General features: G+C 35.5%; 4 protein-coding genes across 4 annotated transcripts; 2 read left to right on the plus strand and 2 right to left on the minus strand.

Moving 5' to 3' along the window:
* Positions 2,319–3,937, plus strand: LOC104746523. Its single transcript, XM_010468020.2, has one exon. The coding sequence runs from the start codon at positions 2,508–2,510 to the stop codon at positions 3,744–3,746; it is 1,239 nt and encodes a 412-aa protein (XP_010466322.1). The 5' UTR covers positions 2,319–2,507; the 3' UTR covers positions 3,747–3,937.
* On the minus strand, positions 3,910–4,481 carry LOC104746522 (photosystem II 5 kDa protein, chloroplastic). The gene has a single exon (XM_010468018.2). It carries the CDS (start codon positions 4,375–4,377, stop codon positions 4,057–4,059), a length of 321 nt encoding a protein of 106 aa, XP_010466320.1. The 5' UTR covers positions 4,378–4,481; the 3' UTR covers positions 3,910–4,056.
* Positions 5,338–7,927, plus strand: LOC104746524 (protein RBL-like). Its single transcript, XM_010468021.2, has 5 exons — positions 5,338–5,677; positions 5,768–5,866; positions 5,986–7,073; positions 7,161–7,416; positions 7,612–7,927. The coding sequence occupies exons 1-5, from the start codon at positions 5,659–5,661 to the stop codon at positions 7,803–7,805; spliced, it is 1,656 nt and encodes a 551-aa protein (XP_010466323.1). The 5' UTR covers positions 5,338–5,658; the 3' UTR covers positions 7,806–7,927.
* On the minus strand, positions 8,049–12,115 carry LOC104746525 (NAD(H) kinase 1-like). Its single transcript, XM_010468022.1, has 11 exons — positions 11,792–12,115; positions 11,233–11,398; positions 11,007–11,126; positions 10,685–10,863; positions 10,172–10,285; positions 9,995–10,089; positions 9,625–9,731; positions 9,396–9,469; positions 9,225–9,303; positions 8,831–9,138; positions 8,049–8,610 (listed from the first exon to the last, which is right to left on the minus strand). The coding sequence occupies exons 1-11, from the start codon at positions 11,819–11,821 to the stop codon at positions 8,302–8,304; spliced, it is 1,581 nt and encodes a 526-aa protein (XP_010466324.1). The 5' UTR covers positions 11,822–12,115; the 3' UTR covers positions 8,049–8,301.

Here is an 18,393-nt window from a genome sequence, read left to right on the forward strand (position 1 = left end):
ATTTGCTCAAAGGTAACAATGAACAAGCTAAGCTACGTAGGCTAGAGAAGAAATTCCAAGAACTAGCTATGGATGAATCAGAACCGATGAAGCTTTACTTTACGTAGATAGAGTTTTTGAAATCGTCGAACGGTTCCGTATTTCAGGAAAACCGAAATCGGATCATCTGATAATGAGGAAGCTGTTAACTTCGCTGCCAAGTTCATATGATGTTGTTCTTCCGGTGCTAGATGAACTCATGGATCTTCCTAGTATGTCTCTTCGAAATCTTCTTTTGGTTTTTGAAATGTTAGGATCAGTACCAGGGGAAACTATGCCTCCAATGTTGAAGGCTTTTCTCAAAGATGTTAGGTCAATGTCTAACAAGGGTTGTTGTGGCGTGTGTAACGAGAATGATCACAAGCAAGAAGACTGTTGTTATTCATTAACTGAGGAGGCAGAAGATTCTACTAGAGGATCCGGTCATCAGTCTAGACCCAAAAAAGGCAAATGCTTTCAATGTGGAGAAAGAGGGCATTATGCGAGTGATTGCAATACAAAGCGAGGACGGCCAACTTCTAAAACTCAAAAGGGAGAAGTCGAACTTGAATCTGAGTACGAATACGAATCTGAATCAGAATCAGGATTTGAGCCTGAACCTGATTATCTTCTGTTAAATGGTTCTACGGCGTTTGATGAGACAATGTGGATGGTTTCCAGAGATTCCACGAATCATATGACTCCGTTTTTGAAGTTTTTCACTAGTTTAGACAGAAGTCAAAGCGCTCTGCTTATGGATGGATCAAATATCATGACAGAAGGTAAAGGAGATGTCAAGATCAGGACCAAGGAAGGGAAGAAGAAGCTGGTTAGGAATGTGCTTTTCGTTCCCGGGCTAAACATAAACGTGTTTAGTGTTGATCAAATGGCATCAAGAGGCTATTCAAGGATAATTGTAAAAGACAAGTGCATTTTTCAGAAAAGGAAGACTGTAGAAATATTTGGGGAAGCCGTAATGGAAGAGAACAGAGGATATGTCCTGCGTTTGCAGGTGACTGAAGGTAACCTCATCTCTTAATTGTAGCGGCTATTCACTTTGGTACAATCTGGTACTAGACTTATAACTCTTTAAGGTGGACGTATCTCTGTCTTTTTATGTGGTTTTAATTCTGTTTTCTGTTTGTTTGTCTAAGAAAGCTATTTCGTATTATGCTTGGTGTTAATGTCATAATGTGGTTTTTGGACACTATATATTTTGTATTCATTACACAACAGTGATTTTGCTAATGGTGAAAGCAGACGATTGTCGTTAACATTGAAAGGGCTTTAAGTAACCTTTGTTTTTTTCGTGCTGAAGTTTCTTTCCTCGTTCCTGCTACTGAGCCACCAAGATTCCTCTTTGCATCCATGATTATCTCTTACGAAAGCCATGTTCTTTGATTGCTTCTTGTTGTTAATGATATGAAGATGTTGTTAGAGGTCGGTATATATTAAATTTAGATAGATCTATGAAGTTTTTCGTGGGACATGCAAGAATATCACATGGTTATGTTTCTCATAAGTTAGTATTAGATATTGGCTTTGCTCGATTACCATTTATAGTCAAAAGTGTACATAAATCTATTGATTGGACTTATGCATTTCTACTGAATGTGGTCAAAACTCTTTTTTTTCATAGAATTTGATTATAACTCAAGTCAATTTCGAGATTTGGTCTTCACAATTGTTGGTGTTGGGTTTCGCGAGTTAAAAGGCCCAACCGATAAGCCCATTAAGGAGCAAACGTCAACCCGGCAAGTGGGCCCGACTAGAGCCCAAGAAGAGGGTTCGAGCTGGAGGACGGAGTCAACCAAAGATGAGATCGGGATTTTGTTGCTAGGATCGGGGGCGAGATTGCAGGAGAAGATTGCGGAGGAACCTTGTGGAGGATTTAATTTAAATAATCAGCCTTTGTAAAGTGTTCGGGATATGTAACATTTCTACGAGAAAACAGAGAAAATCAATAACAAAAATCCAGTTCGATGTTTTTTCTAGTTCTTGTCGATTTATACCGAAAGTCCGCCCAGATCTTATTTCTTTAAATCAAACTTCTAGTTGTTGTTTCTGATATCAACAACAATTGATCAAACACAATTATCTCTTCAAATTCTAAAACAATGGAGAAACTATCAATGAAGTATCCGGTAAATTTCATATTTTCATATTAGATAACAACTAAAATTGAGTGAGGTTCACCCCTAGATTTTTTTTTTTTTTTTTTTTTTTTTTTTTTTTTTTTTTTTTTTAAAAAAANCCGATACGTTTATAGATATTTGATATTTCTCCAATTGCGTCAAACCGAACCAAGAATAAAACCAAAACCGAGCCACTACTCAATTTGGTGATTTGGCAAAAGTCTACGGTTTACGGTTAAGAATAAAAAATCACTATACAAATAGAAAGTGTTAGGGTTAAGGATTAGTTTAATCGCTTTGGTTGCCCCAAGAGATACAGAGAAAAAGGCTAGACGACAGTTGTTGCTTGCGGCTATGGTGGCGTTGAATATTCAAGACGGTGTCTCCGACGACTTTGACTACGAACAATGGGCTCCAATCACCAAAACCAGACTCATGGAGGATGAAGTTTGGGAAGTCGTTCAAACCGGAGTCTCCCCAAATCCAACGAAGATCCCAGCCTTAGCGGCTACCATTAAACCCCTAGATCTCGCACTATGGAGGAACCGTGTTAACAAAGACAACACAGCGCTCAAGATAATGCAATCATCTCTCCCTGATTCGGTTTTCAGGAAAACAATCTCGGTCGCTTCGTCCAAGGAACTTTGGGATTTGCTCTACAAAGGCAACGGTACGGAAGAAGCAAAGATACGTAGGTTAGAGAAGCAGTTGGAAAATCTTGAGATGGATGAAGAAGAACATATGGATTTGTACTTGAAGAGAGTTGCGAAACTCATTGACGGGTTCTACGGTTTGGGAAAACAACCAGACGATGAGAAGCTTGTCGCTAAGCTAATAGCTTCGCTGCCAGAGCGATACGAGGATTGTATTCCTCTGTTGGAGGAGTTCATGACTCTTCCTGATTTGACATCTCGCGATCTTCTCACGGTTTTGGGAAGGTATGGTGATGATCCTAGAACTATGCCTGAGGAGTTAAAGAAGTTCATTGACTTTCTTAGAAAAGCCTGGGCTGACGAGGAGATGTGGTGTGACGTGTGCGAGAGGGACAATCATAACGAAGAAGACTGTTATTACAAACCTAAGGTAGTGAACTCTAGGAATCTGCAAGGTGCGGCGGCAACACAACAACAAGCTCAGATGAATCAAAAGAAGATCCAAAAACCCGAGCATCTGATGTTAGCGGTACCTGTTACTGGTTTGAGATATGATATGAATCTGTGGTTGGTACACCCCGCTACCACGAATCACATGACTCCATATGAGAAGTTTTTCACGACTTTGGACCGATCGTACAGAGCTAGGGTTGGACTGGTGGACGGGAGGGTAATCATGGTACACGGGAAAGGAGATGTCATGTTTATGACCAAGGGAGGGAAGAAGAGGATCAGGAATGTGCTTTTTGTTCCCGGGATCGACAAAAACGTGTTGAGTGTTTCTCAGATGACTGCTGACGAAGGCGGTTCAGTAATGATGGATGGAGAAAAATGCATTATTAAGAATGAAGGTGGGAAAGTATTTGGAGAAGATTGGGTGGATGAGAGGAGAGGATATGTTATGCGTTTGCAGGTGATTAAAGAAGGTATTAGGCATTAGAGGTATCAGTCTTTTATGTGGTCGCTTAGTTTGGTTTTATTCTGTTTTCAAGTTTCTTTTGTCTAAGAATAAGAATGCTAAATAACATTCTGCTAGGACGGTTTGGTTTTTAATCTAGTTTGTTGGGAAACCATTTTGTATTTCACAATGCAATGCTTGCTAATGGTGAAAGTAAACGATTCTAGTAGAAAGATCAAATGGCTTTTAGTAGATCGATCAATATACGATTACAGACCAAACTTGATTGAGAAAATTTACCGAAATTGAAAGGGATAGAGAGATAGACATGAATGAAGGTGGATTTGTTGAATCAGTAATGGCAGATCTTGGCGGTAGGCATTGTGACACAAACTTCGGCGTATTTCTTCTTGGCCGCCTCTGTCCCTCGCTTTGGCTCTTCCTCTTCCGCCATGGCTACCTTAGCCAAAGAGCAAACCGCAGCAGCTGCAGCCGTGAACATGAGGTCCCTCCTCATTGTGGTGCTGCTCTGTTCCTTCTGGGCCTTGACTTCTAAGCTGGGTGTGTTGTCGCTTGTGGAGGCTCTGACTACCGAGAGCTTACGTCCGCTGGTGGCTGAGGGAAGCTTGGCGACGGCAGGGAGGAAGGTAGCGGTCATGGTCATCGATGCCATTGCTTGATAGTCTGCGATTGATCTCTCTGTCTCTCTCTCTCTAGGTTGGCTCTAGGTTGGCTCTTGGTGAAATGGTTTGTGAGGTGATGATGGGGAATGTGTTTAAGAGGTTGGGTAATTTGAGTTTGTGGAGAAATGATATCCATTTCCTTATCCAAATATGATTTTCGTGCAAATGGGTTGTTGCCACGTGTCATGTTCTATCTTTTGTTTAAGAAGAACCATGATGAGAGGTTGGACATTGCAAAAGTGTATATTAGAGATACTTTTGTTGTGCAGTCCGCCAGTCCCACATGTAGGTCCATTGATATATTCGAAGACTGACTACATTTAAATCTTTTCAAGTCGACTAGTATTCATAAACTCTTTTGCAAATGTCTTCTTGATTCTTCCATCCAGTTTTAGATCTCCCTAAAACTTACAACCGATTAAAAAAAAAAAAAAAGAAGAGTTTGTATAGGGGAAACACTAGAGAAATGGCAAAACCAATCTTGGATCTCCCCAAATCCCCTCCTTATGCATTGATTATTTTTTAAAAATATATTTAGCTCTCAAAGAGTTAGAATCTGAGTTTATGGACCAGATTACAAGACTTAACACGAGTATATTAGAGTTGTAAACATGTAATTTGAAATTATTAATTAGCACATTTGATGTTATACCCAATTTTTTGCAAAAAGAAAAAAAAAACACACACACACAGATGAACCTTTTATCTATCTTGTAAAATACATATAAGCAAGTAAGAAATATAATGTCTAAGTTAGGCTATCTAATCGGTGTGGTTCATTGTAATTTTTGTTTTTTGTTTTTTGTTTTTGTTTTGGCTAAACTTCAACTCCTGTAATTAACCCAAATATTACTTTGATATGGAGTTTTTAAAAGTAATTAAATAGATATTTAATTTAATGATATAATTATCGGAAATAATAACACTGGCTGGTTAAACCCACACAACAACCTTGGTCTAACGCCGGTTCGTCGCTCCTCCCTCTCGCAAAATCAAAACTTCTTCGATTCTCCTCTATCACTGTGCAATCTACTTTCCAATTGTATTTCTTTGATTTCGTTTCTAAACGCGTTCGAAGGTTACGACAATCTCAAAAGTACATTGTCTTCGTATAAATCGAATTAAATAGATTGATAGAAAAACCTAATTGCTCCCTCCCAGTTCCGTTGTAATTCTCACATCTCTTTCTCGCGTCGAGCTATACGAAACCCTAATTTTGGAGCGCCTGTGTTCAGTCACTCACTCAATTTGCACACACAAACAAGAGCAACATGAACGCTCCGATCATAGGTGAGCTCTAGTTGCAAATTTGCTCCTTTTTTCCCAATCTTCTTCATCTCTAGTATCTAATTTACTATTTTCTCTCTCTCTCTGTGTAAGATCCATTGCAAGGAGATTTCCCGGAGGTGATTGAAGAATATTTGGAACATGGTGTCATTAAATGTGTTGCCTTTAATCACCGCGGCTCTCTTCTCGCTGGTAATACAAACCACTTCCCAATTCATCCTCTTGTTTCGTTCGTTTATCTATCAATTTTGGTTAGGTTTTGATTTTGTTTAGTACACACATTGATGGTGATATCTTGCATTTTTGTTTAGCCGGATGTGCGGATGGTGGATGTGTAATCTTTGATTTCGAAACTAGAGGCATAGCAAAGGAGATTCGTGATATTGATTGCTCTGCTGCTATCACAAGTGTCTCTTGGTCAAAGTATGGTCACCGCTTGCTTGTCTCAGCTGCAGACAAGTCATTAACTCTTTGGGATGTCTCAACTGGTGAGAAGATTGCTCGTACCATTCTTCAGCAGACTCCGTTGCAAGCTCGCTTAAACCCTGGCTTGACTTCTCCTTCTCTCTGTCTTGCCTGCCCGCTCTCATCTGCTCCCATGATTGTTGACTTTGACATTGATTGCACCACTTTGCTTCCGGTTGCTGTGCCTGAGATGCCTGATGTGTTAGCTCCTCCTCAACGTAGTAAATGTCCTGAATCGAATCCTCCTTTCTCTCCAGCTGCAGCGTGTTTTAACAAGTGTGGTGATCTTGTTTATATTGGGAATTCCAAAGGAGAGATACTTGTGATTGATTATAAAAGTGTTCGTGTTCTTGCTTTGGTTCCTGTGTCTGGTGCGGCACCGGTGAAGAACATTGTGTTTAGCAGGAATGGGCAGTATCTTCTCACGAATTCTCACGATCGTACTATTAGGATTTATGAAAATCTTCTCCCGGGAAAAAACGTGCTTAAATCGCTTGAGGATTTGGGAAAGAACATTGATGGGATTGATGGTGTTGAGAAACTGAAGACTGTTGGATCAAAATGTTTAACACTCTTCAGGGAATTTCAAGACTCGGTTACAAAAATGCATTGGAAAGCTCCTTGTTTCAGTGGTGATGGTGAGTGGGTTGTTGGAGGTTCTGCGTGCAAAGGGGAACATAAGATCTACATTTGGGATCGAGCGGGGCATCTTGTGAAAATATTAGAAGGTCCAAAAGAAGCCTTGATTGATCTAGCTTGGCATCCTGTTCATCCCATAATCGTCTCTGTTTCCCTGGCTGGTCTAGTATATATTTGGGCAAAAGATTACACAGAGAATTGGAGTGCGTTTGCTCCTGATTTCAAGGAGCTTGAGGAGAATGAAGAGTATGTGGAACGTGAAGATGAATTTGATTTGATTCCTGAAACAGAAAAGGTGAGAAACTGAACAGACAGATACTTTAATCACTATCTTTTTGCCACATGTTTTTTTCTGAAACTCTGAATGGTTGTATGCGTGTAGGTGAAAGTATTAGATGTTAATGAAGATGAAGAAGTTGACATAGAGACAGTGGAAAAGGATGCTTTCAGCGATTCAGATACGTCAGTGGAGGAACTTCGCTACCTTCCAGCTGAACCGATCCCAGATACAAATGACCAGCAAGACAATTTGGTTGAAAGCATAAAGTTAGTTGAAGGTCAGATATCTGCATCTCCTGCTTCTGAAGAGGCTATTCAGAATGGACATGGGGCAGACCATGTATTAAGTCCACAAGCAGGTAAGAAAGATATTAACAGCATCATATGAAAAAACACAGTATATGTATCCCTTATACACGTGAGATTATAAGTGCAAAAAGTATGAATTCTGCTGAATAGAGGTCTGATTTGTAGATTTGTATTGTGGATGTATGATGTGTTATACCACAGATAATAGATGCTGAATTTACTAATGCATGGCTCTCTATTTGCAGAAGAATTGGGTGATACACGAGGAAAGAGAAAAAGGAAACCATCAGAGAAAGCCATGGAGCTGCAGGCAGAGAAGGCAAAACCATCGAAGGGGTCAGGCAGAATAGTAAGAGCAAAATCCAGAGCAGGCGTTGATCAAGAAATAGATGACACTGTAAATGATGAGGATGATGATGATGATGCATCTTATTACTGAAGTAGGTTTACTAATCTTTATGTATGCAAAAGAATAACAAACTAGGACATGGAAAGATATTTGTTTCAATGATTTGGTTGCGGGCAATGATGTGCGCTTCTATAGCACGTCACATCTCTATACTGAATCAAGTTTGGGATATGCACAATAGGATTTATGTTGCAAGTAGCTTAAAGTTACACGAAGTTAGTTATATAGAGACGGCCTTTAAGTTTGGAAAAGGGGCCATTGAACACAAAATCATGTAGAAATATCTTTGATTCGTTAACTTTGAATGATCATCACATCAACAGAATTATGGGTCATTAACAGCTACATTATTACACATTTTCTTTACACAGCAATGGATACAGACAACATTCTCTCACATAACCAATCACTTTCCTTTTCACCTTTATCTATATGCATACAAATAGAAAGATTATAGATGTATAGATAGACGTTGAGACTATATATGGTTAAGAATGAAAGAGACAAAAGCTGGAGGAGTCTGTTTCTAAGCGTCCTGAGGTCCGTCAGCAGATTGAGTCTTTCTTAGGTTCCAGTGAAGACCATCGTGGATGCTGCGTAAGAAGTCGTTGGTGGATTCAACTTGGCAAGCAGTTGAGACGGGCCATGGTGCCATGCTACACACAAGTGCATCCCCTGCTTCAAGCTGTTTCCGGTCTTTCCCATCAAACGAGACCCAAGCGGAGCTTCTGCTGTTGAATGGCACTTGCACTCTCACTGTCACGTGTTCCGGTAATATCAGTGGGCGGAATGATAGGGAATGTGGACAGATAGGCGTGAATAATATTCCAGGAACCTGCAAAACATTAGTTAGAATATAATCCACTATCTGTTTTTGATATCTTAGACCAAAGCTATATATAGTACAGTCTATCAAGTTTTTGAATGGTACATGAATCTGGAGCTTAACATTTTTGACATTGTTACTAAAATCTGAACCGGGTGAATTAAAATACCAGCCTTGCTTGGTGTTATGGATATGATTATATGAAAGATCGTTATGGAATATATATTACCTGTGGATGGACCATCGAACCTCCAGCTGCAAGTGAATACGCGGTGCTACCAGATGTTGTAGACAATATTAGTCCATCGCCTTGCACACATGTAACAAATGAGTTGTCACAGTAACATTCAAGGTTGGTGAGGTAAGAAGATATTCCACGGTCGATGGTGACTTCGTTGAGAACAAGCATAGTCTCCTCTGTCTCATATTCATGCCGTGCTTTATCTCTGATGATGTGACACTGCAACCTGTGTCGTAGTGTTATACTGATTGGACCCTTCAAAATCGCTTCAAGGCATTCTCGGTATTGTTCGCTGTCTGGTTTTGGAGTTAAGAAAAAGTTTCTGTAACAAATAATGTGTAATGCAGCTTAACTAAACAGATTATGAATAGATGAAGGATACGGAAAGGAGTCATGAATCCAAGAGATCCCATGGAAAATGGAACAATTGGAGGCACTGGCCCTTTAAACATTGATGCTGCCTGAAACAACGTAAAATAATCCACGTTAAATTGTATCTGTGGTAAAATAAAGTGTTATAACCTTGCTTAGTATAGAACCAATATTGACTAACCCATAGCACTGTGCCATCCCCACCAAGAGTTATAAGAAGGTCAACCTTTGTGTGCAGAAGTGAAATTTCCTTGTCTGCATCACAAATCATCAATTGATAAAAATGTAAGTGGTTACAAGGCGTAAACATTCAATGTTGTCTACTTGAATTAGCTGGTCTGTGCTCCATAAATTTTTCTTATAGGCATCAATGGCGGAGAACAATCTGAAAACAATGTCTCATATCATACCATCTTCCCACGTTTGTACGAAGTTGAAGGAACTTGATTCTGATAAAAGTTCTGCTTTTACTCGTGGTTCCACATATATATTTAGTCCTTTTTGCGCTCTCAACCATCTGAAATGGAGATAAATCAATATCTAGTTACTTCATCTGAACCAAGACTCTACATTTCAAATGTATAAACAATATTTCTGCAGACATAAGCTAGTTTGGGAGACATTATGTGAAGCAGCAACGCAGAAATTTAGAGAGAGTTACAGAAACTAATCCTATGGTTAGCGTAGTATCATCCTAGAGTGTAGCCGATTCAGAGAGAATTGAAACTCATTCTAGCAGTGAGAGTTCAGATAAGAAACTGCAAAATTATCAATACTGACCTGACCATATCCACAGAGAGAACTCGCACAGAAGTTGAATTGGGTTTAGTAATTATAAGCACAGTCTGTGGATCAGACTCCCATGTCAGTGAAATCTGACATTATAAGCTGTTGGGTTTAGTTGTAAATTCAGAGATTGGAAGCAAAAGGAATACTAAGGTGAAACAATACTCCTACCTGTTTACTACTGCGCTCTGCTGTACTGATATTCCCTCTCTCAAACGAAACAATTTCTTTTTTGTGTTGATCATTAGCCATCCCCTTACATCCCCATGAAAGTTTAAATGATGCCTGCAACCAATTATAACGATTATCTCAATATAGAATAGAGATTTCTTCCTTCCTTTCTAATCAGTTCATACAATATCGTTGCCATTTTTGAATGTCAAAGTAATTGGGAGAAGCAAATGCGAAGCAACATAACAAATCTGACGGACCAATATTCATCTACATTTGATACTAGAATCTGCAAGTCCAACAAAGACTAATGCAAGATTCATTACGAAGTACATGAACTTCAGATACATGTTTAGCAGCATATCATGTAAATGAGGGCAATCAGTCCAGTGGACACTGATCCAAGAATGCATAAGGATTGATATTATAAGTAAACTTTGCCTGCTTATGCTTACTGACTTGCATAGCCAAAGGTAAAAGCAAGGCTCGCAACAGTTAACAACATGTTATTACCTTCCTCTTCAGTTTGTTATTAGAGCTGTTAAATCCACCATCTTGGAGCACTTCATGAGAGCAAATACGCTCCATGCCATTAGTAGAACTGTTTTCCTGAGCATGAAGCCGCGGAGACTTTACTATGTGCTCCATCCTTGGATTTTTAGATTCATTGGCACACACTCCATTAGAAAGCTCTGCAATACAAGCCAGCAATTCTGTTAGTCAAAAACATCCACGGCCAATAGCACTATTCACATCAAAACTATTAGAACTAATTGGTGAAGTCACCCGAATGGAGAAGACATATCAAAACAACACTTTCAAGTTAGTAAATAACCTTTATGCTGCAACTCGACGTTCTTCGACCTCTCTAGCTCGTATCTACGCTTCCATTCAGCAGCCTCGGCTTGAGCCAACGCCTTTCCTTCAGCAGCTCCCCTTAGTGCCTTTGCAACAGCTACAAAACAAATATGCAAGACCCTCAAAGTTAAGTCCCCAAAAGAAAAGAAAAAAAAGCGTAATACAGCTTATGTTTCATAGTATTATCCAAAGCTTAGACTTACTTCTCAAAGCCTCAGAAAACTCAATGAGATGGTCGTCAGTTGCCTGCATAGGAGACTGTTGAATAAGTAGCTCCTGAACAGCCTTTTCTGATAGAGAAATCGAATCACTGAAACCATTCACTGGGTTCGGGCACAAACTCTTGGCATCTCCATTTCCAAAAGAATCCTGCCAAAAATATAAATAAAGTCAAAACCTTTAGATTCAAAGGAAGAAAAAAAAAACACAAGCTTTCTATAATATAAGACATAGCAAACATAAACAGGAACCAAAAATATCGAATCCTGTCTAGAACAGTTTCATCAGTACCAACTCAACAAAGAGTATCTCACATTCTCAATTTCGAATCAACCACTGCGCACGATCATAAATCCAAAAAAAAAGAAAACTTTTTTTTTTGGTGTTGTTCACCAGCTCAACAAATTTGCCCAAATTGAAGAAGAAGAAAATTAAAAAAAAAAAAAAGAAGCAGAGAGATTTAAGAAACAAGCTAATTCGTAATGAAATGAGTAAAACAGAATCAGAAAGCAGAAAATGAGAGGGAGAGATTGAAGTACATACAGTGTTATTGAGCTTGAAGGTCGACGACATTGAATCCTGTGATTATCGAAGACGATAGAGAGAGAGGGAGAGAGAGAGAGATCAAAGTGGGTCACACGAAGAAGAAGGCTTTGGTGGTGTTATGTAATAATCTCATTCTCCCATCTCCAAGACGGCAGATTTATAATTTATACATAAATATAAGAGGAGGAAATCGGAGCCGTACGCGTCCAAGCTTTTTGGTGAAATAAAACAGTGAAATTGCTTTGAAGTTAACGAGGCAGCAGCACCGGATCACATCTTTGACTCCCAGATCAAGTCTTCTTTTCTTTTAATGTAGGTCACATTAATATACATAATAATACTATTATTATACAATATAAGAAAATATATAGATATTCATTGTATTGATCACTTTTTTTTTATGTTGGAAAAACATCAGATTCCCCTTTTTGGTTTTTCATTATGGAAGTCAATGTTGAGTATTGATTAAATTTTAATAAATAGACAAATTTAAATAAATTATCATTTACGTTTATTTGTTAAAATGTTTACTTAAAAAATACATATTTCTTGTGTATATAAAAATATATTGAATACAGAATTTTCGTAGTTTATATCTTTAAATTATTTAAAAACTATCTAAAATATTAGGAAAAGTTTTAAAGTTTCCCAAAAGGTTCTATAAACTGAATTTGACATTTTCTGAACTAATGAGATGTAGATTAGTTTTTAGGTATCTAAACTATATGATATAGACCTGTAACTTAAATTAATTTGTAATTTTATATATTATTGTGTCTACTATATATATATATATATATCGTATTTTTTATGTTTATTTATGATTTAAATACTTATTGATGTCCAAAACGGACACTCAAATGACTTCAAGCATTTATATGTTTTTAGATTTATTTAAAGCATAACTTTTTTTTTTTTGTCAACAAAAGAAATCAGTTCAAGTGGAGTAATTTTAGTGCAGTGGTCAAAGGTAAGTCTTTAATGCACAAGGCACCATTACACCAGGGATTGAGTCCCGCTCCCTACGAATGTAGGTATTAGGTTAATGGGCGGCCTGCTGTGGCCCAATGGTTGAAAAAAAAAAAAAAAAAAATCAGCTCAAATGAGCTAACTTGTGGGAAAACTGTTTACAAACAAAATATGCTGCGGAGAAAGGCGCGCTTGGCGTGCCAAAGAGTCTGTTCTTACATTTGCATTACGAGAAACTTAAAGCAAGGAAAAAGAAGAAAACTCTTCCCTGTCAATCCTGATGTTTTTCAAGGTAGATTGCGAAGGCTCGCCAAGCACAACCTATAAATATCTAATTAGTGGAACACAAAATTAGTGACAAAAAGTAGTATGAGGTTTTTAACGGTGTAAAAAACAATGATACAAAATGGTTGAAAGTAATGTTTTAAAATCAAAATTTTTAAAAGTGTGGAAAAAAAGTAATTTAAAAAAAAACAAAATTTTACATCACTTTTATAAATGTGATACAATTTGTACCGTAGCAGTATGAAAAATACCAATTAGAACTAGATATTTGTTTTGGGATACAAATAGTTGTATTTAAATTTCGGAAAATTCGATGTGATGAACCAATCATTACACATGATCAAATAAAATAGTAGTGGCCGAATTTAGATAATGTTTTAAATTTTATAGTATTAAGTTTCTTGATTTAGAGGGGAAACATAGATCAACAAAGCAACACGCTAACATGATCTGCAAAAATATACTATTAGAAGTTCGCAAGGTTTGAACGACACCTATTAATTAAATGTGACATCGCACAAATCTATAGTTTTCAAAGATCTTTTCTATTAATTAAAATTTAAAAGGTCCTTTCCTAACCAAGTTTTATACAAACGATATGATATTAATTGGTTAACCCATTGTCAAGAAAGAATTAATACGGCTATAGTTTTTTGTTTCAATAATCTAAACTATATAGTCTGTCTATTATCTTAAGTCTAAACTTTAGTCTATCTATATTTTTGTTTTGGTTTGTAGTTTAACAATTAACTAGATTGTCAAGTTCGATATCGATACATGACACTTTTTATAGAAAGAAAGAGAGAATAAAAGCAAATGAGTTGATGACTACTACTTAACTTATAGTTTTTGATGATTAGTTGATGACTACTACTTAACTTATAGTTACATCATTAGTTACTTCAGCAATTACAGATATACTAATAATAAGTGGAGCCCCGAACAACGCGTGGCTGCTTTCGAGGACTTTTGAACATTGACCTTAGGTCTTCAATCTCGCATAGTGTGCGGTCGTGGGGTTTCTAATTTCGTAATTTGGTTCCACTAGTAGCAAAGCTAAGTGCACGTTTCTATTGCGTCAAGATCACAACACGTGGTTTATTTATAAACCATACCTCTGAATCTGATGAACGCTTTAGATCTAACTTTGCTAAACGAATGTGGACGGTGATTAGCAAATTCCGTTTTTGGAATATGACGACAATTTTTTCTGTTTCATGGAAATATTCAACCTAATTGACTTTATATTCTTTTTCTCAACGACTAAAAGAAAGTCTTACTATTAAATTTTGAATTTCTCAAAAGCAGCATGGATATTGCAACATTTTTCAATATCAATGAGAAAAGTTTACTTAATTACACTTTAGCGAATTTACTTACTACTACAATACGTAATACATATTTTTATTTTTTATTGCATGTGAATTTTTTTTCTTGCGTACTTTTTGCAAGCCCATTGTTCTTCAATGACGATTGTTCTTCAATGACTACTTACTATCGACTTTAATTTGGTCACACTGAGAAAATTTTGTCTACTCCTAATATTCAGAAGATAAAGTGTTAAGACAGAAGTCAGCAAAATATACCTTTTGACGAACTTTTTTCTTTTTTCTTTTGTTCAACTACCTCTTGACGAATTTTTTTGTTATTTTTGTATTGTTTCAAATACGAAAAAGGTCATACGACTTCTTCTTAGGAGTTTTGAGTCAAATTTTTTACGTACACACGGTATTTGGTATATAGGTAATCTCTAAATTAGTTTTCACATTAACAAAATCAACAAATTAACTGGATAATGGCATGCATATATGAAATACTAGTGATTACTGAATATTTTATTTCAGGTTTTACGGTTTCAGGAACTTGGACCCTTCCGAGTATTATTATTACCTCTAAAAAAACCATTTGACTCACGATGGTTAATTCTAATATTTTCGTTTATCTTTTTGTTATTTTGTACTTGGTCTGAGTGAAGCTATTAGTTTTAAGTGCCATAAGAACACCATACGTTTCTACAACAACCTCTTTTCCAGTCGTATTGTTCTTAAAGTCATTGCAAATCCAAAAACAACGATTTAGGTGACCACTTTGTAAAAATATGATGATCTAACATATAATTTTAGTTTCAATGATAATATCATCTTAACAGAATTCGATTGTAATTTGTTTAAAGGGGATCGTATGGAGTATCATCAATCTTTCTCGGCATATACGTCAGCTTTTCTTGTTAGCTGTAGTAATTTACACACATGGAATGCTAGAGATGATGCAGTTTACTACTCTAAAATGATAAGCCATAAGGACTCAAGTACTGATGGATTAAAAATTAATATTCATCATTTAGTTGAGTTTTTATTCCAAATCTTATCTTATGAGCTTAAGTTAAGGGCTTTTTTATATATCAAAAGTATATAGACACCAAAGGTAACAATAATTTTCTTGTATTTGGTTTTTATCTATGAATCATAACAAAAAGAAAAACCACACTATAGCTCATGTTTGGGGACAAAAAAATCAGAGTTTTATATTTAGTGTTTCTTCTCTATATTATCACCAAAATCCTAGACTACAAGCTAATCAATATCTCTCATATTTCTTCTCATTCTGTTATACAGTCATGAGAAGAAAACGTAGATAAAATTAGAAGAAAACATAGATAAAATTCATTTTGTTGTCAATGCTAACACACATAAAGGCAACACGATTGTTTTATAAGATGAAATGAGAATACAGCTTTTGAATATTAGTCTTTAATAAAGCTTTTGAATATTAGTGTTTAATCCAATAATAATACAGTTTTTCCGTCGCACCATCTTTTGAGAAGTAAATACCATCATCTTGTGCATCCCATGTATACACCGTGTCACACCTATAAATGGGATCTCCTATATATGCTAAAAACTCCTATGATATTCCATATGAACTCCCTTCCACAAACCACAAGTGAATAACATCGTCGCGAAAATACCTACATAGAAACTAAAATTGTATGTAAAACCTTAAAAATTCACAAAATGAACCCCTAGATCGTCGTCTCTGGACTTGCAATGAACTTTTAGGATACTATGACTTTGAGAAAGGTTGTTTTGAAGAACAACCATGTTTTTATGACATTTAGCTTCATTCGACACAAAACACAAAACAAATATGAAAAACAGAAAGCTTAATGCAAGTTTCATTATTTTGTATCAATCGAAGTGTACTTATATGAGTATTATTGCAAAATACTTCTAAATTCCAAATATTATAGAGACCAGGAATTAGGTTTACTATATATGCACATCAAATTAAATATTTTTGTATATTTGTGTATGTCTTTGCAGATTTATAGACTTACGATGTTTGAAAAAGCCTAATCTTTTTTTTTATATATAACAGAGATAATCTTTTAATGATAGTATTTGACTAGATTTAAGTCTTTGACTAGTTTTCTTCTTTTTTTCTTTCCTCACACTTAATAAACTGGACAAAGTCGTAGTTAGTCAATATTAAACATCCCATTTTCGATTTCCACCAAAAATAAAAAAAAACATCCCATTTTTGATTTATCAATTAAATACGTAAATAATTTAACATATATATTTAAAAAACAAAGAGAATCTATCTGTTCACATTTACATAAATTTCTAATAATTTCCAGTTTAATAATTTAAACTGAGTTAAATTAAGTTTAATAATTTCGACTAGCTGAAGCAAGAGAGCAAGCAAGGGAGCAGCAGCAATTGATCTATGGAGATCATCCCCCTATATTTTTTGGACCAGTCCCGAGACCTTCTCTCTACAATCTGCAATCAAGTCACCCAGACCACGGTGAAAGCATTTCTCTCTAAATTTCTATAGCTTTTATGTGAAAGCTTAAATCTGGTTAATTTGAAATTGCTATGGTTAATTTGAAATTGCATTGCTCTGCTTTTTTTTGCATGTCAGAATTGGTTGGCACTTCTATTGTTCAGTCCACCACTAGGTGGTTTCAGAGCCCGGAGATTATCCAGATCATGAATGTTTGGGATCAGCTCACAGTCTCGGTTACCATTCCACCCATCGGAGCTGTTGGTCTCTATCTCTTTCTCGTGAGGCAATACCGCGATCGCAAGTGAGTAATTTCTATCATTCTGAATTATGAATTATAAATCAGTGTTTTTAAATTCAATCATAATATTGTTTTGTAGCCGCCTATGGCAGAATCTTGGAAGAGGTGACACCGTAGGTGTACAGATCCCTCTAAATGATAGTCAACTCCATTGTTACGAGGCGCAGCATCTCGTCTAGAATTATAGTAGACGTGTCACCTGGGCTACTATGTGAGTTTTTTTTTTCACCTCTTCTCATTATATATATATATATACTAGAAAGTAGCCCACGCGATGCGTGATTTATGTATACATTATTAATTTGATATAAAATAAAGTTTTTATTCAATTATATATGAAATGTATAAATTTAATTGTTAATATATGTCTTAAAAAAATAATATTCATAATACTACGGTGCATTTACAATTTATTATTTATATATGTTACAATTTAAAGAGGAAAGTTAAAGTAAATATTATTAAATATTTTTGATTACAATGTATTGTTGAAATTATTTAAACAGTATGTTACTATAGTAATAAGACCATTACTTATAGCAAAATCAACTATATATGGTATTTTCGTTAATAGTTAAGATAANAGTTAAGATAAATTATTATTATTTTTTTTTTTGGAAAATAAAAAACTGTTAAGTAGTCTAGAAAGAAAAGTGTAAGATCTTACCTAATTTTTTTGATAGATAATTTTATGTTGTCCTATATATTAGTTTTATTATCATCATCTAAAAGTAATAGTTAACAAAAAATAGTTTTATATATGATAAGTCAATTTTAAAATAATTTATTAAAACAATATCACAAAACAAATATCTTATAAGTTTAACCAGTTTTTATAAAAATTCATGAAAATAAAAGTGTGTGAAATTTAATATATTTTTTATTTTATATATGTTGTCTCTACTTCTAGTCATTTTAATATAAGTAGTATGATTAACAATAAATTAAATTTTGAAATTATTTTTTCCTGTTATATCATAAGGTGATAAAGCAATTATGTTATGATACCATTATGTGTTTTTTTAGTACATATAGTTTAAACACAATCAAAATATAACTTATAAACTACTATTAAATACAAATTTGAGTTGTGTCTTTAATACAATATATGATTATTGAATATAATGTGAGGTTTTTATATAATGTGAGGTTATTATTTTTGTAACAATTTTAAAATTCAAAAAGCAAACTATACAACAATTATATTTTTTTTAACAAACTATATAAGATACAAATAAAATAAAGTAAAAAAAAA

Source organism: Camelina sativa, chromosome 15, assembly GCF_000633955.1.
Source record: "Camelina sativa cultivar DH55 chromosome 15, Cs, whole genome shotgun sequence".
In the NCBI taxonomy this organism is placed as follows: domain Eukaryota; kingdom Viridiplantae; phylum Streptophyta; class Magnoliopsida; order Brassicales; family Brassicaceae; genus Camelina; species Camelina sativa.

Coding starts and splice junctions, on each gene's coding strand:
- LOC104746525 (XM_010468022.1), bottom strand. CDS start 11,821: ATGTCGTCGACCTTCAAGCTCAATAACACT. Junction 10,286..10,684: donor ATAACAAACTGAAGAGGAAG/GTAATAACATGT, acceptor AATTGGTTGCAG/GCATCATTTAAACTTTCATG. Junction 9,732..9,994: donor CTCTCTGTGGATATGGTCAG/GTCAGTATTGAT, acceptor TCTCCATTTCAG/ATGGTTGAGAGCGCAAAAAG.
- LOC104746522 (XM_010468018.2), bottom strand. CDS start 4,377: ATGGCATCGATGACCATGACCGCTACCTTCCTCCCTGCCGTCGCCAAG.
- LOC104746523 (XM_010468020.2), top strand. CDS start 2,508: ATGGTGGCGTTGAATATTCAAGACGGTGTCTCCGACGACTTTGACTAC.
- LOC104746524 (XM_010468021.2), top strand. Junction 5,867..5,985: donor CCGCGGCTCTCTTCTCGCTG/GTAATACAAACC, acceptor ATTTTTGTTTAG/CCGGATGTGCGGATGGTGGA. Junction 7,417..7,611: donor TGTATTAAGTCCACAAGCAG/GTAAGAAAGATA, acceptor CTCTATTTGCAG/AAGAATTGGGTGATACACGA.